Source organism: Oenanthe melanoleuca, chromosome 5 (genome assembly GCF_029582105.1).
Source record: "Oenanthe melanoleuca isolate GR-GAL-2019-014 chromosome 5, OMel1.0, whole genome shotgun sequence".
NCBI lineage: Eukaryota > Metazoa > Chordata > Aves > Passeriformes > Muscicapidae > Oenanthe > Oenanthe melanoleuca.
Window position 1 is genome coordinate 58,763,261 of NC_079339.1, and position 24,808 is coordinate 58,788,068.

The window sequence follows — 24,808 nt, forward strand, 5'->3', positions numbered from 1 at the left end:
CCCCGGCCCTCCGCAAACAGAACCGGGCGCGTTGTGCAACGCTTAAGTAAGAGGTGCCAAAGGGACGCTGCCAAGGCTCTGCTCTTGCTCAGGTGGCACCACGGGCTCGCTGGGACTTGCTGCTGAGGAAAACGCTGCCATCCACAGGAGTTTTCCTTGCCTGAGCCCCCAGGTGACAGATCTGTTCTTGCAGTGGTTATCCGAGGTTCTGGGACGGGCTCGTTTTTATTATCACTTCTGCCTTTCTCTTTGGGGCTTTGCTCTTTCACTGCTTCTGCTAAATTGTATGGGAAAGTTAAAGGGATCTAGATGTCAAATGTGTCTGAAGAGCATTGCAAGGAGATGTCTCCCTGGTGGTTACAGTGCCTGGCAGGGATTCCTCATCGCTGGTTTCATTTCTGTACCCTTATTCTAGGGTTAGGAGGCCTCAATTCCTTGGAAATACCAAAAAGGGATAAAAGGGAATCAGCTTTTTCCCCAGTCCTGAAGCTAAAACCTTCCTAACATCTTTCTGTTGGCTTGTTGTTTTTTTTTCTTCCTGAAATATTTTAAGTGAAGCAGATCTTTGTTGCTTAGGAAATCCTGCTATTCCTGCAGCTCCCATTTCTCACCCCAAATTGTGCTCTGACCGCCTACATCTACATGGGCTTTGCAGCCAAAGGAATTATCTTTGCTGCCTCTGTGAACACGATTGCACACTAGGGCTGCTAGAAATACTAGAAGGTATTTCACTGTGGAGGAGACAGAATTCCAGCAGTTAATTAAATGACTTGTTTAATCAATCAGTGTGGAGGTTCTTCCTTCTGAAAGATGCTCTGTAAACTAAAGGACCTACTTAAAAAAAAAAAAAAAAAGATAAAGAATCATCAGCCCAGGCCTGGTTTTACCTCAGTGGCTGCCTTTGCACTGTCTGACTGTGATCCTCTTATTTCTCTTTATTAGGAAAAGGTTCTTTCCCCAGAGGGGCTCCCCAGGGAATGATCATGTTCCCAAGGCTGCCAGGAGAGCTCTCAGGCACAGGGTGGGGTTCTTGGGGTATCTGTGCAGGGCCAGGAGTTGAACTGGATGATCCTCAGGGTGATTCCATGATTCTACAATTTAGAGGTCAGCAAGGCAGAGGATCTCTCCCAAACTTCCCATCTCTTTCCAATACTGTTTTTAATTTGTCCCCTTTCTCCTGCACTGACAGGCAGATGGACATTATTGAAACATCCTTCCTCACCAGCCTCTTTTTTTTTTTTTGTTTGCAACATGGCTTTAGTGAGCCCAAGCCAAAATCTGTGCGTGCCAAGTTTGTTTCTAGGATTTCCCCCTGAAGATACACCTCAGCCAGGAAAAGGCTTCCAGCTCCTCTTGGCAGAACCAACCAAATCCACCTGCCTGGATGATTCAGCAGGATACTTGCAAAATGTTCCAGCCAGGTTTGTGCACCTGGAAATGGGGGAAGCAGCCGGGTTTGCAGGCAGTGCTCTGAATTTCCCTTTTTAATGCTGGTTTTTCATGGAAATGGCCACATTTTCCTGCATCCTTGTGCTGAGCAGTTGCTGTCTGGTCTCACCTCTGCCCTCCCTGTTCGTGCTTGCAGGAGGGAAGGGCATCCAGCTGGTTTCCTTCCTCTGAATGCAAAGAGCACAATCAGCTGCAAAGTCTCCTGAGATGTATCTACGTAAACGGGGTGACACAAATATAATGTATAGCCACAGTGCCCCTCTTCCTTCCGTGAAAAACAAATCCTTGCAAACATGACTGAGCTGGGTCTTGTTCCATTCTCCTGCTCCTGCAAAGGACAAAAGGCTTTTCTCTCCCTTTTGTGTCTTTTCTCTCTTCCCAGAGCATCTCAGCACAACCCCTAGAGAGATCCTCAGTCCACGGCAGAATGATGCTTCCTTGAGCAAGTGAATTCCCAAGCTGGACATAAGAAACATCCAACAGGCCTTGCCCTCTTCTCTTGCTGTGTTCCATCCATCTTGCCAGGACTTCTCTCTCTTTCTGCTCTTTATTTTTTTCCAGGCATTTTTTGTACTTGTCATCACGTGCCCACATCTGCTGCCATCCAAGTTGTCCCCCAAAGGGACATTCCAGCAGTGAGAAGCCATTCAGGATCCCACAAAATCTTCCTTATCCCTCTTATTCTGGATTCTGATAGAGAAGCCATTCAGGATCCCACAAAATCTTCCTTATCCCTCTTATTCTGGATTCTGATAGCACAGCAGGTGTAGCAGCAGGAACAGCACTGAAAGCTGCCAGAGTGATGCCAGGAAGCTTTAGGAGGTTCAGCATCCTGAACAGGAGTCAGGGGTGGAAAGCTGCCCACAGAAAACCTGGGAATGGCTCCACTGCAGACCCTTCACTTGTGGCCTTGGGTGAAACAAATGTGTGTTCCACTGGGGAGGAAAACCAGCCTGAAAAACACAAACCACAAACTTAAAAAAAAAATAAATCAAAACATAGGGAAGGTGCTGCAGCAGTTTCCATGTGAGTTTGTTAGACTGTGTAAAATTAAAGATATTTTAGCAGTCAGATAAAAAACTAGGGCTGAAGTATTTTCACTGCTTTTAAAACCACCTTTATTATCTTGTTCAGTTAGAAATTTCTACAGCTCTGCATCCACCATTACCTGGTGAACCTCAGTGTCTCGTTAAAACAACCGTGGCTGCTCTTCCTCCTCAGACTACAGCACAAACAGATCACATTCTCCAAACCCACGTAATGCCTTATGTAAAACCACTTAACATTCCTTTTAAGGCTGGGACCCATTCAGATGGAAGATGCTGCATAAAAGCACATTCCTGAACACACTGGAGCAGAAAAGCAGCAGTGTGTGCTCAGGAGTGCAGGCCTGGCAGGGCACAGGGTCCATGTCTTGCACTGAAAACTCTGCACAACTCATTAAAATAATTAATTAAATCATTAAGCTTGGAAAAGCCCTCTAAGACCATTGAGCCCAACCCTTAACCCAGCACTGCCATGGTCATCATGTCCCCACACTGCTCCTAAAACCCTCCAGGGATGGTGACTCCACCACTGCTCTGGGCAAACAATGCCACCCTTTCCCTAAAGAAATTTTCCCTGATACTCAACCTCAACTCAACCTCTCCTGGCACAATTTCTGGCAGTTTCCTAATTTTCCTCCATTTTTCTAATAATGAAATGGTAACAATAATACAGTCCCAGTGCTGCTTTTACCTATGGACACCTCTCAGAGCTGCTTCCAGCAGGGATTGAGACCCAGCTGGGAAAGGTGGATTAAACACGTGAACATATGATGGGCTCTGAGAACTCACTCTCACCACTGGCAAGATGGGATGAGAAACTGCACCTCCAGGTGGGAAGTGAAACTTAACCCAGCAAGGACTAAATACAGCAGCTTTTACAGTGAATTGCAGCCCCTTGGATCTGAGAGAGGTCCTGGGAGGCCAAGTCTTAACTCACCATGTGCCTCTGGAAAATGAAATGTTCTTTTTGCTGTGCTGTCACCCGATGGCTGGTCAGGAGCAGCAAGTCAGCAGAGGGAAAAGCAGCGTCCAAACCCTCAGCTGAGGAAGGGGAAAGAAAAAGGACACAAACAGCTCCCTATCAGGAGCACAGGAAGCCGATTTATGAGGGGAGAGGTAATTGCTTTGTTAAAAATCACTTGAGGAAATACAGCTCTCTGAAGGGTAAATAGTTTCTTATTTGTTGGGGGTTCAGGAAAACGTAGGTATTTATGTTGGAAAGGACGTACAGGATGCAGAAGGCTTGGAGAGTACAAGGGGAAATTAAAGGGGAATCTCTTTCTGGGAGGTGGGGCAGGTTACATTTTGCAGCCCAAACAAGCCCATAAATAAATCCCAGTAAACCCAAAGGCCACTATGTAATTCCCAGGAGTCTGCACAGGAGCTGCCTTTGAGTTTAATCTAAAGCACCACAGATCCTAATGAATTCTGCTATGGAGCCTGTGGTTTGAAGGAAAATCTTATGCAATCCACACCACTCTGTCAAGTATTACATGTGGGATTTCTAAATGCAAGAGCAAGTTCATAAGCCCAGGCTCCATTTTAAACAGAGGATCAGTGCCTGGCTACATTGTCATTAGACTATATTGGACCTGCCTGGGCTGCCAAAAAGCAGAATCTGTTCTGAAATAACCAATCCTGGACACCAGAGACTCCTACATCTGGCATCCATTTGAATTTTTTCTACCTAACCTCTGCAGATGTATTTCCTGCGTTGACTATGTGGTGGTTTTTACACCTAGAAAAATCACACCTCCTTTCAGGCCCTAATAATTCTCTGTGCAGGGAGTGCTACTGCAAATTCCAGCATTCCTCTACCCCTATGCCCACCTTTGGGCTTCTTAAATTGTTCAGCATTCATTTCAGAGACCATGAGTGAGCTTTGCCCAGAATTTCAGCTGCTTGGCTGAAAATAATTGGGAAAGGCAGCTATAAATGCTTTCCACTTTGCAGTTTCACAGAAGCTTTTTTTGACTTAGGGAGCCCAGGGAGACAAGTCCCAGCAAGTCTGAGGTAATTCCGGTGTGACTTTCACTGCACTGGCTGCCCACAAAGCTAAATGCCATGGTACCTGATTAGCCCATGAGAAGGATTACACGATGTGGCTGCAAGGCTGCAATCCAGATCAGTCCTACATCCTCCTCGTCTTCCTCCTCCTTTTCCTTCTCCTCTCGAGCCTCTCTGGAAGTATCCCAGCCTCTGATGTGAAAGACTGAAAGCTCAGCCTGGTGTTTGGTGTAAGCATATATATGGATATAAATATATATAAAATATAGGTGGTGTAGCCAAACTGGAGGCTTTCTTCCTGCCTCAAACCAAGGGGTACAGGCTGAAAGCCCTGCTTGTTCCTGCACTTTTCCTTCACAAAGAAGACCTGTTGGAACAAAGAGGCACAAAGATGCTCTGAGAGCTGGAACCTCTCTGCTGCAGGCTGGGAGAGCTGGGGGTGCTCACCTGGAGAGGAGAAGGATCCAGGGAGAGCTCAGAGCCCCTGCCAGGGCCTAAAGGGGCTCCAGGAGAGCTGGAGAGGGACTGGGGACAAGGGATGGAGGGACAGGACACAGGGAATGGCTTCAAGCTGGGAGAGGGAAGATTTAAGTTGGATATTGGGAAGGAATTCTTGGCTGTGAGGGTGAGGCCATGGCACAGAGCAGCTGTAGCTATCCCTGGAAGTGTCCCAGGCCAGGTTGGACACTGGGGCTTGGAGCAACCCGGGATAGTGGAAGGTGTCCCTACCACAGCAGGGGGTGGAATGAGATGGGATTTAAGGTAATTTCCAACCCAAACCACTCCGGGATTCCGTCAGCCCCGGACGCGGCAGCCGCAGGGCCGCGGGGAGGGCAGCGCGCTCCAACAGCCGCACGGCAGCGGTTCCCGGAGCGGGGCCGGGCCGGGCTCGGAGCGGGCGGGGAGCGGGGCCGAGCCTGAAGCGGGGCCGTGCCGGGAGCGGGGCCGGGCCGGGCCGGGAGCGGGACCCGCCTTGGCCGCGCCGGGGCGCTGCGGCGGCACCGCCGGCCCGTCCCGTCCCGAGCCGAGCGAACCCGGCCCGGCTCGGCCGCGGAAGGAGAACGAGGAGGAGGAGAAGGAGGAGGAGGAAAAGGAGGAGGCGGCCGCCGTGCTCCCCCTCCTTCCCTCCCTCCCTCCCCGGCGGGACAAAGGGCTGCGGCGCGCAGGTAGGAGCCGGCCCGGCCTGGCCGCCCCGGCGGACGGGCCGCAGCGCCGGCGGCACCGGAGCTCCCTCCGTGCCCGGCCCCGCTCCCTGCCCCGCTCTCTGCTCGCACCGGCGCTTCCTGCTTGCCCCGGAGAGCCCCGGGAGCCGCGGAGGGCGCGGCCGCCTTTGTGTGGGCCGGCCGGAGCCCCCTGAGCCGCCGTTGCCGCCGCAGGAGCCATGGGCCGGGGGCCGCCGCGCTAGCAGCATCCCGGGGCCGGCGGGGACGCGGCGCTGGACATGGAGCCGGCGGCGCGGGCCAGCGGCGATATCCTGAGGCGGAACCCGCAGCAGGACTACGAGCTGATCCAGCGGGTGGGGAGCGGCACCTACGGCGACGTGTACAAGGTGAGCGGCGGGGGGGCAGAGCCGGAGGATTCCCACTTGTGTGGAGAAGGATTGACTGTGAGGGAGGTGAGGCCCTGAGAGAAGCTCTCTGCAAGCGTGCAAGGCTTGGAGCGCCTTGGGATAGAGGAAGGTGTCCCTGCCCGTGAATCAACGAGATCGTTAGGGTTCCTTCCAACCCAAACCACTGTGGGATCCGTGCTTGCAGCACCAGGGAAAATCTCTCACTGCTGCCCTTCTGGAGGTTTGACTTGGTGAATAACTCCCCACGTTACAGCCCCGGGAGGTAGAGGATATCTCTCGGCTGTACCTGTTTGCAGAACGCATCCAGTTAAAGCACCTGATTAAAAGGGTGCCACTTTATCCCCGAGGTTAATAATAGCCCGTGAGAGGCAGAAGCAGATTAAAGCTCTTCAGGAGCTGGAACGGAGCTGCAGGGGTAGAGTTAGTGCAGCACATCAAGTAGATGCTCTTGGAATGGTGCATGCAAAGAGTGACCCTGTCCGTGGCAGGGAGCTGGAACTGGGTGATGTATTAGATCCCTTCCAAGCCACACCATTCTGGGATTCTGGAATTCCACATTGGTGCTCACATCACCAGAACCACAGGCATGAGGGACAGGAGGTGCAGGCAGTGGTGTGTTCTCCTGATATGAGCCCTGTCCTCAAACATCAGGATGTTCCTCAGACATCAGGGATGTTCCTCAGACCTCAGCAGCTTTTAGGGCTGGGTGAATTCTAAAGAAAGCCTTAAAGTTTTCAGCCTGTGCTTGGCAATGTGCGTGTTCAGCTGGACGGGCAGGGAGCTGTGGGATGTTTTCCTTTGTAGTGCTGTTGAGTGTGTTTAAAATAGACCTGACACAGCCAAGCGTGCAAGGGAAGGTGTGTTACTGTGCCACATGAAAGGCAGCAGTAATTGCTCCTGCTGGGGGAGGGCTCTTTGCTAATGCTCAAATTGAAGTTTTATAGATGGATCCTGTTCCCACCACCCCTTTGAAATGGTTACTTATGACCTCAGGGAGTTATTTTTAAAAGTTTTCGTGGTGCATATTTACCTTCCTCTTTTATTTTTATTTTTTTTCTCCTACAGTGCTGTGCACAGATCAGTCAACTTCTTTCCTAGGGATTCTAGCACTAAATCCTTTAAAAGAACATTTCAGCTGTCATAAATCTGGAACTTGGCATACCTTGAGCTGCTTTGTTTGTGTGTGCCTGCCCAGTGCAGGGCAGCATGACAAAAAATAACCAGGCAGCACGACAAGAAATAACTAGTTGCGTTGCAGGGAAGTGTTTTTGTGTCATCTCTTTGTGGAAAAAGAAATATTCTGCTTCTCATTATCCTGGTAATTAGTGGAGAGCTGTGCTGACATGTCATCCAGCTTCCGCTTCCGGAGCTGGGTTGGATGCATGGCTCTGCTCCTTGCCATGTAAACACATCCATCCCCTTTTAAACAAAAAAACCACAGCCCTCTGTCCCCCTCCTCCACTCTTTGGCTTAGGAAAAATCTGCCTTCTGCTCCTGAAACGGTTTCAGATAAGGAGCAAACCCAAACTTTCTCCTCGTGCAGCCTGGCAAATTAAATCAAAGTTTTTTTGGCAGGCGTTGTTATGAGTCCCAAACAAGTATAAAGTTAATGAGTTTAAAGTAGTTTGAGAGGCTGCATTTGTTTCTAGGTCATTGGTTTGCTCTTTGTTTTTGTAAAGGCCTGCAACAGGAACTGTATCAAGGGAATACTGAATCAGATGGCACTGCCTCTGATGACAAATATGCACAAGCAAACTTATTTTTTAAAGGCATTGATGTTATGATAATTTTAAAAGTAAGGTAAACCTTTTTCTCTTGAAAGGACTTAATACATAAACATTGCCCTTTTATTTTTCTGAGTCCCTGGTAAGTCTCAGTGCAGATGGCACATCTTGTGCTCGCTGAGGGCTGTCGGAAGTGTTTATAAAATGCATTTATTAGGGAATATCCAAGTGTTCTTGTGTTGCAGAGCTCGGGAAAGGTTTGCTAGAGAGTGCTCTTAAATTAAGATGGAATTTTCCCCTCACCTCTTCAAGTGGTTTCTCTGCTCCTTCACTAATAATGAGTCACCAGCGTCTCCAGCACAGTTGTTTTTGGGATGTCTGAGCCAGGCAGCCTCTCTGATTGTGGGACATCTCCCTCTTCCTCAGATGCTTTTTTGGTGGTGGTGGTTAATGCTTTAAATTCTTCTTGGGGCATTTGGTAGCTTTTAGAGTAATTGGCTCTTTTTTGGATGGTGAAGGTGGAGGTTAAGCAAATATTTCTCTTTACTGTTAGGTTACAGAAGAATATTTAAGGCTTTTCCAAAATTCTCCTGCCCACTTTGCTTTTTGTTACTACCATGAAAGCTTTGAACAAAAAAAGTTTTTTTTTTTCCCCTTAGTGTTTGTGGGGTTTATTTCTCTTGTCTGTCACATGGCACACAATGGTTGATTGTAGGATTGCTCCTAAGTGCTGGATTGTTGATGTTGTTTTAATATTTTTTTTCCCCAAAATGCATTTCAGGGCTGGGGAGAAACCATCTGTAAATAAACTCTTGTCTATTCACAGCCTGTGTAAATAGATCCAAGTTTGGGTCTAGCAGTCTTGGAAGTAATTTCCACTACAATCCTGACTTAGTTGTCTCATCCATGGTGGGAAAGTTTTTTTTCTTTTTAATAGAAGATGTTAATATTAAACCAGTTCTGATCCATTGGAATAATTTATCTCTCAATCTTGAATTATTGACTTGTGAAAGAGGTTGAAATAACACAGTTGGAGAACTGGAACTTAGTAATATGCTGTTTAAAAAATAGTATTATTATGTCCCCAGTGTCTCTCAAATCTTACCTGGCTTTCCTGGAAAGGTCTTCCCACTGTGGTCATAAAAATTAAAATCTCAAAGCAGTGTTTAAAAATGACAGATCTCTTCTGTTTGCATTCAGAAATTCTGAAATGCATCTGTTTCATGCTGAAATAGATGTTGTGTGTGTGTGTGGTTAATGAAGAAACACACATTGGACTGGGGTCTTGGAGCAGAAAATTCCAAGAAGCTGCTGGAGACTGTAAATGGAATTTAACCTCCAGCAGTAGGAAGTGGCTGGTCAGATCCCATCCCAGGTAAATTCCCAGTGTGGTTAGATGTTCCCCAGGATGGGTTTTCACACCAGCATGACCTGTGAGTGAACCTGCAGCTTCTCAGTGGGGCTTTGTACTCCTAATTTGTTTAAGGCTGGTTTGATAACAAGGTCACACCATCAGCTGTATAATCACACATTCCTGCAGCCCATGGCATTTTCTGGAAGTACTTGGAATAGCATAAGACTGGCCTGTTTTGCTTAACTTGTGGAATTTGGTTGCATCAGAGCATGCAGTCATTTGCTTGTGTGTAATTGTGGATCTTGGTGTCCTCAAGGGACTTTGGAAAACAGCAGTTGTATTTGGGGGATAATTTTGCTGTCCTTCCTGAGATTTCCTGTATGGATATTTTTATTGGAGTGTTTATTAATGGCTCTGAAGAGGTTTTATTGGATTTAGGGGAAATATTCAAGTGTCCAAGGCCAGGTTGGATGAGGCTTGGAGCAGCCTGGAGCAGTGGAAGGTGAAGTGGAAATGGGGTGGAATGGGATGGGATTTAAGGTCCCTTCCAGCCCAAACCATTTCCAGGGCTCATCTTTTTGTGTTTTTCATTCCAAGTACCCCAAACAGAGTTTTCACTGATCCTTGCTTCTGCAGAGGGGAACAAAGGGGTGGTTGATGTAAATGGATGTAAATTCACCCTTGTTGAGCGCTGTTGTTTGGCAGCTGAGCTGGGAGCCCATGGATGTGCCGGGCTGTCTGTGCTCCCCGATGATCAAACATGACCTTGTGCAGCAATTCTAAAGCTGGCTTGTTTGGGCTTTTCCAAGCTGGATTGTGAGCAGTGCCACAGTGGCTTTCTTGAAAAGTAAGCACAAGGGACAAGGAATGCACCAAATTCATGGCAGAAGCTGCCTGTAAACAAGAGCATTTTTATTGAGTGTCATGAAAATTTCACTCTTTCTGGAGTCATCTGCTCAGTTGCTTTTCTCTTGAGGTTATTATCATTTTTTTTTTAATCTTCTGCACCAAATAAAGGCATCAACTTAGAAGAAACCTGCAGTGTTTTGCCACTGATAGCTGCTGGAAAATAGTAAGCAATGAAATTGGATCGTGGCACACACAGACTCTTTGCTCAAAAGCAATTCAAAACAAACAACAAAAAGATTTGTTTTCCTTTCTTTGTGTTTTCTTTTTTTTTAAAGTTGCTGTAAAAGTGTGGCTCTGTCCAGTTTGAATCAGGCTTCAGCCCTGCTTGTGTGGTCACTGCCTTGTTCTCAGAGCTCTGGATTCTAATTCCTGGTGCAGCCAAAGGCTGTTGAGTGCCTGGATTTGATGTTTAGAAAATAATTCTCAATGTCGTTCTAATCTCTCAGATAGTGAGCATTTATCAGTTTTACTGCTTAAGTCAACAGGTTAAGAACAGAGTATTAAACTTTTTTTTTTTTTTTTTTTTTTAATACCAGAGAACAGTTATGGCTGTGACAGCTTTTAATCACATATTCCCAACTTCACACAAATATGTTTTGGCAGCTGCAGGCCAATTGGGTTTGGCTATCCCTGACTCAGCACTTCTATCCCTGGTGGATATATGTTGTTTCCCCATATAAATGCCCATAAAACATCTGTCCTGTGGGGGATTCCACTTTCCCTCTGCACATCAAAGCCCTCTGGTCAGCAGTGTTTGCTGTAGCCATGCCTGAACTCTAAGTGCTCTTTTTTCCATAGGAATGGTGTTTGGAATGACATCAAACCAATGCTCTTGAGTTTTTTCTTATTGCTGTGGAGTTCCTCTTGTGGGGAATGGCATGCTTTGCTTTTAGGATGCAGTCAGTAGGATTTCTGTTTTGAGAACTAAGATGCTCCATGGCTTGCTGACACCCTGTGTGAGGATATTCAGGAGTGGAAGGTGAAACCTTTGGGTTTCCATTTGAAATACTTGTAATAGTTTTTCTTATTAAGGATTTGGTCTTTGATGTGGGATGTTCCATGCTGTTTGGCTTTAAATATTATTCCTGTCACTCATGTTTCTGTAGTAGGAACTGTAGTGACAGGACAAGGAGTAGTGGGTGAAAGAAGGGAAATGCAGAAGGATATGCAGAAGGAATTCCTGACTGTGAGGGTGCCCAGAGAAGCTGTGGCTGCCCCTGGATCCCTGGAAGTGTCCAAGACTGGGTTGGATGGGGCTTGGAGCAATCTGGGATAGTGGAAGGTATCCCTGCCCATGCCAGGGATGACACTGGATGATCTTTCATGTCCCCTCCAACCCAAACCATTCTGGAATTCTGTGTTTTCTGTTAATGGGAAGTTACACAGTGGAGTAGTGTTTCCCCCATGGTTATTTCTCCCTGTCTCTTACTTTGAGGAGCAGGCAGTCTCCAAAACCTTAAAAATAAAATCAAATTTCTTCTCAAAGTGAGACATCCATTAAGAGGAAGCAAACAGTGCAGTTCACACACCACCCACCCCCAGCAGCAGAGACCTGAGAGGGAAGAGCAGATCACAGATCAGAACATTTGCCTGTCAGGATCTCCTTCCTCTCCATCTCCAGAAGATGCACCAGTCCTTTTCATTTCAGCCAACATTTGCATAACCTGGAAGGCATCCAGGATTTCTGGGATGAGTGGCTGAGCCCCAGTTGTGTCAGAGAGGTGCGTGGTAGGAGCTCACAGATCATCCCTGTCAGAGGGAGCAGCTCTTCCTGTCAGCGAGGCCGTGACGGAGTTTGGCAGCGCGTTCTGCTGACAGCAGCAACTGTCCATCCTCATCCCAGCTGGAAAAACAACCTTCCCTGCCACCTTTGCTGCTTGGCACCTGCTGCTGGCCTGCAGTGGAGAGGCAGCATCAGCCCAAGGTGATTCCAGTTCAGAAGGACATCTCCATATTCATGAAGTTGTTGTTCAGCTCAAGGCAATCTCAATGCCCTGTGCTGGAGATTGCCAAGGCTTTGCACAAGGCCATGGAGTGATAAGATGAAAGGGAATGGCTTCACACTGGCAGAGGGCAGGGTTAGATGGGATATTAGGATTAAATTTTTGGCTGGGAGAGTGGTGAGGCCCTGGCACAGTGTGCCCAAAGAAGCTGTGGCTGCCCCTGGATCCCTGGAAGTGTCCAAGGCCGGGTTGGACGGGACTTGGAGCAACCTGGGATAGTGGAAAGTATCCCTGCCCATGAGGGTAAAATAAACTGAGCTTTAAAGGTCCCTTCCCACCCAGACCATTCTGAAATTCTATGTTATCAACTGTGCTGCCAACTTAAATCCACCTCAGAGTGTCCAAGTCTGCTGCTTGGAGCAGCCTGGGATAGTGGAAAGTGTCTCTGGTTGTTAATAGGTTGTTAAATTCTCTTCCATCCCAAACCATTCTGGGATTCTGTGACTTTCTCACACTTTGCCATTTCATTGGTTTTTGGATTTTAAATTTTCCAAAGAAGCTGGAAGAGTTCATTCCCAGTTTCTGAAGGATTTCTAGCAGTAAGAGCCTCAGCAAGTTTTGGTGGACACAGCCACTTTTGATTTGGGGAGTTATGCTGGTCCCAAATCCATTCTGGACTTCCAATAAAAAAATCACATATGGATGCTGGATAAACCCTCCCAAATGGACAAAAATCTGACACACAGAGGTTTCTGTTCTGCTCATCAGCTTTCTGAATTCTTTCACCCAAGCGTTGGAGTGATTTTTTTCATCCAGCACAGTGTCTGCAAGGCCTTCCTCAGCCAAAACTTACCTTTTTCCATGATGGATAGAAAAGTGTGAGAAAATGCAGCTTGACCATGTCTTTGAAGCTCTTGAGTAAAAGAGCACATGAGAGGGTAAGCAACAGAATTGTTTCCAGGATTGTCCTCTTCCAGTACTTTTCCCTAATCCCTTTTCCTGTGTGTTGCTCTAGGTGTGTTTCCACTGACTTCTGTTCCCCTAAAGATAATAAAAAGATTATACAAATATAGTCATGGATACACTCAGAACAGCCCAGTCCTGGTGTCCAAAACTGCTGCATTTACTGATCCTTCAAAATGGCTTTTTTAATGCCAGATTTAATACCTTGGCACATGGGAATTACTCCTCCCCCAAGTGTATTTTTGTGTCTTCTGCATGAATAGAATGTCTAGAAGGTTCATGTTTTCATAGAGATGAGGAAGATTTGGCTGGAGAAAGAATGTCTGAAAAAAAGAAAGCTGAATGAACCATATTTTCAGCTCAGTGTGAAAACACTGAATTTGTAGCATGTTTGAAATGTGAATTTTGAGATGTTCCAGAAAGGCAAGTGCTGGGTTTTTTTTGTAGTGAAGAGATTATTGCAGGGGGACTCTGTTGTCTTATTGATAAGAAATTATTCCTTAGAGGTTTTGTTTTTTTTAGTAGCTTTGTCTTGTGCAGCATTAAAGGCATAACTTCTTCCATTTGAGGGGATGGTCTACCCCAAAAACTGTATTTGTGATGATCCATCCCAAAAAGCTGCATTTTTGTCCTATTCTCAGCTGTGTGTGTGATTCTTTGCTGATCATTGCTGTTCAAGCAATAAAGAATTGAATTCTGTTTGCCTTAACTTGCTGTTTAATGTACAGACACGCAAGATCAGAGTTGAATTATAAACATCAGGCTCCCAAAAATGTTTGGGGGATTTAGTCATTAATCCCAAAGGAAGATAAGTGCTAAAGTCTCTTGTACAGGCACAGAGATGTAAACATGGTAAAAAGAATAAAGGTGGGGCCATACCATCTTTTGTGGATGTATTTTCTCTTGATGAAACTAAAAAAATTAAAATTTGACAGCATTGCCTGATGGGTGCTCATTGCTCTCAGTCATGGAACAGCTTCAGGTATTTGTGTTTTATTTATGAGGGGTTGGGAAACAGCAGCAGCTGAAATTTTGAAGCATTTGGTCTGCAGTGAGTAAAGGGGAGAGTATTTGATGTGTTCTTTTTAAATATTCACAGTCCAGACCCCAGACAGGATGAGCAGTTTCTGATAAAATCATTTAGTTTTCTCAGGCATGTGTGTGATGAAATTTAAAGCACTGGTTGAGCTCTGCTCCTCTGCTTCCTGGTTAATTATAAAGAAGTAGGAATAACTTCTGGATTAACACAGAGCCTTCTAAACTTTGCCAGACAGTTCTGTCCTGAGATCTTGTTTTTAAGTTCAGCTCACAGTATCAAACAGGACAAAGGGATTTCTGGGGGTGGATAAGGAGATCTCGATTTTTGGTTTCATGATCCATCAGGCAGCCGCCTGTCCAGGGCACATGAACATGGATTTTTCCTTTTTCTCATTCCGTGGGTGTTGAGGTTTGTGTAAATCCTGCAGTGGGATGTCTGTGAGTACAGCCTGACTGTGCTGGCTGCAGGCAGCTCCAGGAGGGATGGAGGAGGAGGAGGAGGAGGATGGGCTGTGGCTTTGCTCCATGAAAGCATTCTGTGAAATTCCCCATCCCTGGAACTGTTCAAGGCCAGGTTGGACAGAGCTTGGAGCAACCTGGAAGTGTTCCTGTTTGCAGCAGGGGGTGCTGGGCTGTTCCAACCCGAACCATTCCATGATTTTTGAAGTGACTTTGTTGTGCTTCCTCGAGCGGAGCCGAGTGAGAATTTTGGGAGCAGGGAAGCAGCCAGGCTGTGCAGAGTCTGTACCACGATTTCCTCTGGCTCTCTCCAGCACATTCCTTAGTGGTGTCTGGCTCTTCCATGGAAAATGCACACAGCTGCTGCAGGGAGAGCTTTGCATTCCTTGGGGATGGGAGCAGTGGGAGAGCCGAGTGTCCGGAGTGTCCCAAATGTCCAGCCTGGGATGGAAGAAAGGACCTTGAGAGCTCCCCAGGAATCCAGCAAATCCAAATTTAAAACCCTACAGAACCACAGTAAAAAAAATAAAATCTATATAGACAAGAGAAATGAGGCAAGGAGGAAAACATTCTTAAACTAAAATTTTTAAATACTTTTAAAATTCTGCTTTAATCAGATCAAATTTAACAGAATATTCTAATTCTGTAATAACACATTTTACTTGAGCAGCATGGTTTTGGTTCAGCTTTCAAAGTAAAGTGAGGAAGTCACTGGCCAAGTGCTTGAAATCAGGTGACTAAAGTGAAACTCAACACTGTAGGAACATTGTAGGAAAAGATTATTATTTTCCTGAAAAAGTCTTATTTTCAGGTGGCATAATTTACATGAGTTAATAGGTTAAAATTAAGAGAACAATAATAATAATAAAAAATCAGACCAGTTTTTTTCCTCTGTTCTGGCTAAAAATAAAGTGTGAGAGGATGAGATAACTTGCACGATTTTTCAGTTATCATCTGTAATGAAATGGCAGCATATTTCCTCTTTACTTCATCAGCAGAAGTGCAAAGCATATTTTATCTGTAACCTTTCTCATGTACCAGCACATTTAGAACTTTAGTTTTTCCTCACTAAAAAACCTCCTGAAATGTCATTTCTGTTTGTTCCAACAAAATTCCAGGTTCTGATTTTGAGTTTTCTCCTGAATTAGAAATATTGCTTCATTTCATCACCATAAAATGAAGGCTGTAAATAAATGCTGGGGTTTATTTTAGTAGAAACAGCTGTCCCAGTATCAGAAAGAAACATCAAATTTTACCCATCTCCCACCCCAAGAAGGTGACAATTGATCCAGTCCAGATGCATACTAAAGCTTAATTGTAGAACAAAAATAATCTTCCAACTCCTATTTTTAGCTAATTTTCCTTTAACTTCTTCAATTACACAACTTCTTTATTAGTTCTGTTCTGGTCACTGGTTTATTTAACAGAAAAGAACAAAACACTGACCTGTTTTCTTCATCAAGGCAAATTTATGGCTTGTTCCTTTTAATTTTGTAATTGTGAGTTCATCTCTGAGGAACTGAAATTTTAAGGAGGTGATTACTGAACAGCTTTGTTGAGGTGGATTTTTCTACTTAAATCTACATTTTCCACCTGAATCCCTCTAGATTCTATCAGATAAATTATAATAAGGAAAAGGAGTTGATATGGATTTTTACCTTTGGTTTGGAGGGTTTGATATAACAGATACAATCTCTAAATTCCATTTTTTTCCCTTTAAAATGCCAGTGGAGGCTCCTCAGTTTTGCCTTTCTGAGGAGACACATCTCACTCTGTGTTAGCTCATATTTACAAAGCAGTAAAAGTGATTTTTTTCTTTGATAAAGAACTAAATGATGGTCTTAAATTCTTTAGTTTTTAATTATAAAAAAGCAGCCCATCTTTTCGTTCAGAAATTTGCTTTTTCTCTACTTGGAAAGCCAGATTTTTAAATTTTTTTTTTTTTGTCAGTGAAAAGAAGACACAGATATTTTCTTTCAAATATTTTGGTTGTCACATCTCTTAGTTCTTTCATCTCTAAGGAATAAATAAATTCCCCTGCAGCTGATGAAATGTATAATCTTTTAATGTTACTTGGGTTTGTACTCCATAATACTGTGAGGGTTTTTTTTTTTTGCTGTCATGGTCTATGCATTCAACATAGGAATACAATAAAATTGTTTTACATTTATTCTCCCTATCTTCTGGTGAATACATCCTTTTAAAGTCCATCTTAGTTTGTAGTTTAATGTATTTGAAGTTATATTTTCCTTTTTTTTTTTTTTCTTTTCTTTCCCCTGTTTTGTACCCTGGCCTTTTTAAGTATATCAGCAGCTCCATGGGCATTTTTTGATTTTCATGATCTTACATTCAAAAATGTTTATTATTCCCCAGGAAAGTGAGTTATTTCTAGTAGCTTTTCAAACCACTGTAATGCACACAGTTGTAACTTGAAAATGTTCTTTTCTGGTTTGGATTTTTCTCTAGCTGAGTCAAAACTGGAGCCTTGAATTTTTATTTTTTTTTCCTCATGTGGTATTTGTTTATATCTTTTGTGCTGCATTAGTTGCTAAATAGTACTTTTGTGGTCAGGGTCTGTTTCTAGCTTTAGCTTTTCAGTTTTAGAAGGATGATGCCAAATATTTTGCAAAGGATGATCTGCCAAGAAAATTTCATAGGAGAATAACCAACCTCTGCTTGGAAGCACATAGCTGGCTTCTTTTGTTATTTTTTCCCCCTAAATAAATGTTAAGATGTGCATTGATCTTTACTTCATTATTGTTATCTTTATTGCCACAGGTCTTTGTCCTTCAATGATTATCACCAGGGATGAGAATTAAATGTTTTTTATCCTTCAATAATTATCACCAGGGGTGAGAATTAAATGTTTTTAGTGGCTGCTGAGACCTGCAAAACCCCTCTGCTTATACAAATCCTCAGTCTGGTTTTCTGGAGAATAAAGGGAGTTGGCCTCACATCATTAATGAGCTGTTAATCCCTTATTGCTTGAGTTAATTGGCCTTGAGTAAGAAAGTGTCAGAAGTCTCTGAGTGAAAGGTAGGTTCTCCTCCTCCCAGTTTTCCCTGGCAGAGATAAACTATCTAAATTTCACCAATTGCCAGCAAAAGTAAATACATTTAAGCCTTATTTGCATTATAGCTGTGGTCAGGGGTGCCAGTGGTGGATCTGGGATTCAGGTTTTAATGTGGAATTTATTTAAATCCTGGGACTTTTGCTTATTCTGGCTTCTGTCCTTTCAACAGGGGAAGCTGTAAATGTGGAAATAGGGAGTGACAGCTGGGAATTTTTCATCCAGCCTCGTGCTGCTGCGTGTTCTGAGGGATGAGGACTGGCAGAATCCATCTGGGGAGAACCCACAAAATCAATATTTGTCCTTGTACAATATTCAGCTCAGAGATGCAAAGTGATGGCTCTGTTGCAACTATGGAATAAACTGGTAAAATCAGCATGGAAATCTTCATTTTGGGTTTATCCCAGAAAGCATTGACTGCTGGTTGTGAGATACCATTCTCTTTTAGTGTCTTGAATCTATAAAGTCTGTGTTTGGGAAATAGTTTCTGAAAGCCTCTGTGCCTCCCATTACAAAGGAGTCTGGTACTGCTCTCCATCTCCAAAAATCCAGCTGGAAGATTATAATGGGGAGCAATTGTCTCTGCATCTTTCTACTTCCTAAAAGACAAACAGCCCTGAAAATGAGGAATTGATGCTCAGTGTCTTTTTCCAGCAGCAGAGAGCAGGCAGACATCTGCCACAGGTGAGCACACCTGCAGTGGGGAGTGGGGTGTCCCCATGGGCTCTGTGGGGAAAGGCTGAGACATCTGGGGTTGTTCAGCCTGGAGAAGAGAAGCATTGGGGTGATTTAATTGTGGACTTTCAGGACCTGAAGGAGCCAAAAAAAAGGAGAGACTTTCAGCCAGGGCATGGAGTGACAGGACAGAGGGAATGGATTCCCACTGCCAGAGGGCAGAGTTAGATGGGATATTGGGCAGAAATTGTTGCCTCTGAGTCTCCCAGAGCAGCTGTGGCTGTCCCTGGATCCCTGGAAGTGTCCCAGGCCAGGTTGGATGGGGCTTGGAGTAACCTGGGGGAGTGGAAGGTGTCCCTGCCATGGCAGGGGGGGGGGACAGAGCAATCTTTAAGGTCCCTTCCAACTCAAACCATTCTGGGATTTGGTGATTCCATGACAGTTGTTTTTGTCTGTCACAAATCAGCCTGTCCAGTAAGACTGGCATTAACATTTGCCAGAGTTATCCAATTTTTGGGGTTTTTCTAAGCTTTCCTCCTTCATTCCTTTTACATTTTTATTCCATCCACAGATCTTCAGAGGTGAAGGAATATGTTTTACAGAGACACTCTCAGCACCAAGCAGGAAGGACTTATCCAATCTCACACTCTTTTTAGGTTTTCCTGGGATGGGGTTGTGGGGAATTTTAGCTTGATTTTGCTTATTTTGTCTTACATAAAAGAGGAGTTAAACCCCCAAACCAAGAACTGCAGCTGTGTGGGTTTGGTGCAGGCACCATCCAGGTGGTGGAATCCATGGACTGTTGAAGAATCCATGGATTGTTGAAGCCATTCCTAGGAGTCTTCTGAGGCTGCTTTTGGGTGTGCTGGTCCTGGGAGAGCAACCAACACACTCTACTCACTCCAAAACTGGGAAGCAGTAGTGGGTGCATATCTAAAATAGTAAAATTTATTTTTTCCCCTTGGCACCATCCTGACACCAAGATTTGGATCTGCTCTGAGCAGATCTGGCTTGGCTCTGGCTTCTCTGCTTGGGTTAACCTGCAGATTTTCAAGGATGGTTTTTTTTAGAGCTTTCAGAGAGTTTGATTTCTTTTACAAAAGTACTTTCTTAATGCACAGCCTTGCAAAAAGCTGTGGTGTGAAGGAACTCACACAGTGCAGATTAACTCTTGTTGCTGATAATTTTTGAGTAGTTTTCTGGTTTCAGCTGACATTTTAGGAATCCTCAGCTCTACACTTGAGGTATTAAACTAACCTGATAAAGAGATTGTGTTTAAGAAGAGCAAGCATCTCATTTCCAGTCATTAAGGGTATGTTGCTGATACTTGTTTTTTCCAGCTCTAGTTACAAAACATATTTTAAATCTGTCAGATTTATGTTAAACACAAGTGTAAGCAAAATTGTATAGTTCATTGTAACAAACAATATATTTAAACTTCTGCATTAGGACATAATTCAAATTCTGTTAGAGTCCAGAAGATCACCATCCACCAAAAATTCCTTTTCGTGGTTTTAGGGTGGCCCATAAAATGAGAGACATTTCTTTGGGTCACTTCAGGTGAGAGCTCTGGAATGTGAATCCAGGGCTCTGTTTGATGATGCAGTGAGATATGGAAAGAAAAAAGCAGCATAATGGGAATTTCCAAAGCACACAGAGCAGGGTAGGAGTTATAAAGTGTAAGAGGTCAGAGACTGGAAAGCAGAGGAGCTTGTGTTTCACTGCCAGGGCAGGAGGTCAGGTGCCTTTTGAAGGGATATTCTGTGACTGGGGACAAGCAGGCAGCACTGGAGGCAGCAGAACATCGTGGGCAGTGGTGAGTGAAGCTTGGCAAGGGGTGAATAAGCTGGGGAGGGATGGCAGGGCTGCCACAGGAGCTGCAATTCTGATCCCATTAAATGAAGACACGCTCCAACAAACAGCTCCTCTGCTGAATGGGGCTCTTGGTCCAAGGCTGGAGAATGAGGCACTGGTGTTGGGGAGAGGAGAGGATTTCACCATGGAAATTGAAAATACTAATTTGGAGCCTGTGAGAGGGATATTGCTGAATGAATTTTGCCTTTCTCTTCCCCAGTGGTTAGGAGAAGGGGCAGGAAGAGGATACTGAGCACAGATTCTAATGTCCAAGATTTTTGACCATCTCACGTGGCTCAGCACTGTGGACCCCCTGGGCTGGAACTGTTTGGCTTGCACTCTTGAAAACAAATAAAACAAAAGTGCAGAGTGCATAACTGGTTCTGAAACCAGTTCTCTGTGTTATTTCTGGTCGTTGGCTGCAGAAAATGCCCTCCCCAGAGCGTGTTTTCTCAGGTGTGCTCTTTGGGTGTGTGGTGGGAAGTGGCTCACACAGGGATTGCCACGGGGCTCACTCACTTCCACTGTCCCACAGCAGCTCTTTGGGAAGAAAGTCAAATCTCAGTGGGAAAACCCAATGATTTTTTTGTGTGTGATACTACAAATCTCTCCCAACTCCCCAGAATAGTCCTGCTAACAGTGCTGTCACATTAGTGGGGTGTATGTGCTCAGTCACTACAGCAACACCATGGGATATGAAAAAAAAGTGTGTTAGTACTTTGTGTTTTGTTTTGTTTTATTTTGAACACAGATTCCATGTGATGTTCTGCAGTGTAAGTATTCAGCTGCTAAAATATTCTGGAAGAGCTGTGCTCAGTGGGATGCTGTCACTCATCCCCTTTCAGGCTGTGGCATAGCTGAAGAGGTGACCAAAAGGCTTCTGCCAAACTCTTCTTTCTCAGTAAACAAACTCTGGAAATGACATTGAGCAAAATAAAATTTGGCTGTGATTCACCTAATTCAAATACATTCTTGTTCTGATCCCATTCTTGTGTGGCTCCCATTGGAGCTTTGCAATCCTTCTGCCAAAATCCTGTAGTTTTAGTTTTCATTCTATAGGGAACATGATCTTCAGGTTTAAGTGTCATTAAATAAAATTAGCATCAATACTAATAAAGGGCAAAAGCTCTGTCTTCCTCTTGGATAAAGTCTTACAGCAAATGTCTTGGAGATTTGGGATCTACTTCTGCCATGTGGAACTGGACCATGTTGCTGATGGAGTTGTGGGCACCAAAACTGAGTCTCTCAGCCTTTAGTGTCAAATGAATTCTTAGGAGACTTCCTTACATCTTGAAGGGGTCAAGACCAGGAGAATTAAAGACAATAAGACATCTAACAAATGTTATCTTCCTTTAAAGTAAAATATTAGAATTCAAAAGATACCATTGAGGTTCATTATATATATGTCATCTTTATGGGATAAATGCAGATAAAAGATTATTTTCTTTGTCAGTAATAGCTCATGAGATACTGAACAGGTCTGGATTACTTGGCACAAAGTGAGCTTCCCTGGCCTCTGGCTGGTTTCAGCTAATTTTAAATTGAGACTTGAAATACAGAGGAAATTTCAAGGGATGAGGAGGAGGCAGATATTTTGCTGCTGGGTTGAGAAAACATAAATAACATGATTTGAAGAACTGTAATTTCTTAGCCTGTAGTTCCCCCTCTGCAGTGCAGAAGCATATGAATAAAACAGAGATCATTAACTAATTTTTCACATTAGGGACTTACATTTTTGTCATATATCATTTCTAGTCAAATTTCAGGTTTGATTCACAAAGCCAGTGATGTGCATGTGGTGCCTTCCTGTCTGTGACTTTCTTGGTAACTGCACATTTCTTTTTTTAAAAAAACAGAATGATGCAAACTGCAGCGACTCGTGGGAAATGAAGATTTCTTTAACTAACATGTCCCAAAGTGATCTGAGGAATCCTGATCTGACAGTTTTCATATCTAGGTGTGTACAGGGAGAACCAGTTTTTAGCCCTGGCCTTGTTGCATTTTTAATGAGAGCAGTAGTTCATTATTGATTGAGTGTTCAGCTGGCAGGTGGGAGAGGGGAAGGTGGAGCTGTGCCTGTGCACAGCTGCTGCAAGCCAAGAGGAGGGACAAAAGCCTCAGGTGACATTTGCAGGTGGGTGATGTCTCTTGGGAAGCATTTTGGGTGATTTGCTGTGTGCTCACAATGTCTAGACTGGAGATCTAAAACCATTCCTTATCTGTGAACATCCAAGAAGGTTTTGAGGATCAGGGAATACTGAGGATTTTGCCTTTAGTTCTGGCACAGCAGGAGTTAATGATCACGTGTGGTCTTGGTGTCATCAACTCAGGAATGTGTCTGGTGGAAGATGCAAGCTGTGGGGCCAGAAAACACAGTGGCTCAGACAACTTGATATGTTCAGGTCATAAATATCAACCCAGTGGGGACTTCTGTGTTCCAGCAGGCAAAGTCTGATGGTTGAAAGCCAAAAATAGTTCATGTCCAAGCTATAGATTATATGTGAGCTTAATGGTGATATTGGAAAGCAGCAGGACATGACTGAGTGGAATTGTGTGTGTGTGAGAGCTGAGAGCCAGGAGCTGCAGTGATCCCCAGGCTGAACCCTCAGATCCAGCCAAGCAGACCTTTGGCAGACTCCAGCCATTCCTCCAGCCTCCAGCATGACAGTGGCAGTCACTGCTTGTATGGAAAAGGAATATTGGTGGGGAGCAGGATCCTATTTGTACTCCAGAAGGGAAGCTGATATTCTGAAAATGACTTTATCTGAACAGCTGAGCTGCTCCTGGATAAAAGTGTGGATAGTGGAGTATCCCTGGCTCCCTGAGGCAGAGTTTGGGTCCCTGCTGGGAACATCCCTGTTTCACACTGGTGTAACAGTACCAGAGCTATCCTGATCCTCTATCCCACTGGGATCCACCTGCTCCTTCTGGATTTTGAAGGAAACCAAGGATTTTGCTGTGGTCTAAAAATACGTCAGTGAGAAGCTGCTTTCAGAAGGTGAATGTTTCCTTTGTGGTTTGTAGATGACTCCTGAGTGATTTGGTCTGCAGATGTTTGGGTCCTTTGTAGAGTTGTTCAGGTTCTCTTTGAGATCAAGTTGAGTCATATTTGTGTCCTTGGCCTCTGTTTTGACACCCATCTCATGTCTTAACACTGTAGGACTTTGAAAGGCCAATCATTTGGTTTGGTTTGGTTTGGGTTTTTTCCTGGCTGGAAAGCTTTTCCCTATTTTGAAGCTTGACTAAGTGTTGATAAAACTGAGGGGGGTTAATCCTTCAGGCTCTTGATTTTCCCGTTTTTAAGACTTCTTGTCCATGCACAGGAGAAGAGTGTTTGTTCTGTAATGACTCCCATCACATCCTAATCTTAAGTCCAAATTGATTTAACTTAACCCAGTTTTCCCTCCGTTTTCTGTAATCCACATCTGCACCAGATTTCAGCTGTTCTGAAGACTCTGCATATTTGTTAGGTAAGAATGAAACAATTGGGATTGAACTCCTGTAACTCTTGGATGCTCAACCACAGTCCCTAATTAAATCAGGTTTTGTGTCCTGAATAATACTTTAGCTCTGGTGATGCTGCCTGAGTGATTTACTAGAAAGTGTTCATGAAATCCCCTCTTAAAACTTTCTATATCTGAGGTTCCTGTAACATCTTCTTCCAGCACTGAATTCTCAGTTGAAATTTGGAGCATATCCAGAGAGGACAGTTCTGTTAAAGGCTTAATTGGAGTTTCTACTTCTGAGGAGGAGGATTGTGGGGACTAAGGAAGGAATTTGCAGAGTGAAGTTGTTGCAGGGAGCTGTGACTCATCCCTGGTGCCTCTGCTGTGTCCCTCCTGCCCCTCTCAGTTCCACTTTCAGGCCACTCTGAGGTTTAGCACCATGAGATGGGTGAGCCCCTGGTGCATCCTTGGGAGCCAGAAACTTCCCTTTAAAATGGTGTTTGAGAGGCATGAACTCTCATTTCCAGGTTCAAGTTGGACATGAGGAGGGATTTCTTCCTGGAAAGGGTGGTCAGGGATTGGCAGGGGCTGCCCAGGGAGGTTTGGAGTCCCCATCCCTGGAGCTGTGGCTCTCAGTGCTCTGGGCTGGGTGACAAAGTGGTGACAGTCACAGGTTGGGTGACCTTGGAGGGCTTTTCCAGCCTCAGTGATTTGCTGGTAGATATTTTAAAGTCTGGAAAAGAACTGCCAGGAACACTTCACAATTCCAGCCAGGCTGGTGCTCTGCTAATTCCAAACCCAGATTATCCTTACCCGTGTTGCTCTCAGCTTTGCATTGTGTTTGTATCAGACAACACTGTATTTTTTAATAATCTGTAGGACTGTAGGGTGCTTCTGAATTATGAATAAATATATCTTAACTCTCTCATTTCAGGCTAGAAATCTTCATACAGGAGAACTGGCTGCTGTAAAAATAATCAAGTTAGAGCCTGGTAAGTTTTACATTCTTTCCTGTATTTTTGAATCGCATTTTCATTTTTTCCATGTGTTTATTTTCACCCACTGTGAAGTTCTAGACAAAAGAAGTGTTTGGGGTTGGTTTTGGGTTTTGTTTTGCTCCAGTGGTTAGATGACAGGAAGCCCTGCAGGATGTACCACTGCTCTTAGCTGTGTCATGCTCACTATTTCCTTGTTTGTTCTTATCTGCCTGATCAATTGCTGCATAAAAGATGTTGCAATTAAAGTGTTGTTAGTACAAAGAGAAGATTAGGGACAGATGGTAAATTGTGAGCTCTGAGCCA

At 44.5% G+C, this 24,808-nt stretch overlaps 1 protein-coding gene across 3 annotated transcripts in view; it reads left to right on the top strand.

Annotated features, from left to right (window-relative positions):
- Window positions 1–5,496: 5,496 nt before the first annotated feature.
- The window catches only part of MAP4K5 (mitogen-activated protein kinase kinase kinase kinase 5), a 58,855-nt gene continuing 39,543 nt past the window's right edge, over window positions 5,497–24,808 (top strand). For 2 of the 3 annotated variants that reach the window (XM_056493014.1, XM_056493016.1), the window contains exons 1-2: window positions 5,497–6,051; window positions 24,442–24,499. In XM_056493014.1, coding sequence (XP_056348989.1) covers window positions 5,944–6,051; window positions 24,442–24,499 — 166 coding nt within the window. In that variant the 5' untranslated portion in view covers window positions 5,497–5,943. The remainder of the gene's footprint in view (window positions 6,052–24,441; window positions 24,500–24,808) is intronic. The other variant, XM_056493015.1, reaches the window with a different exon arrangement.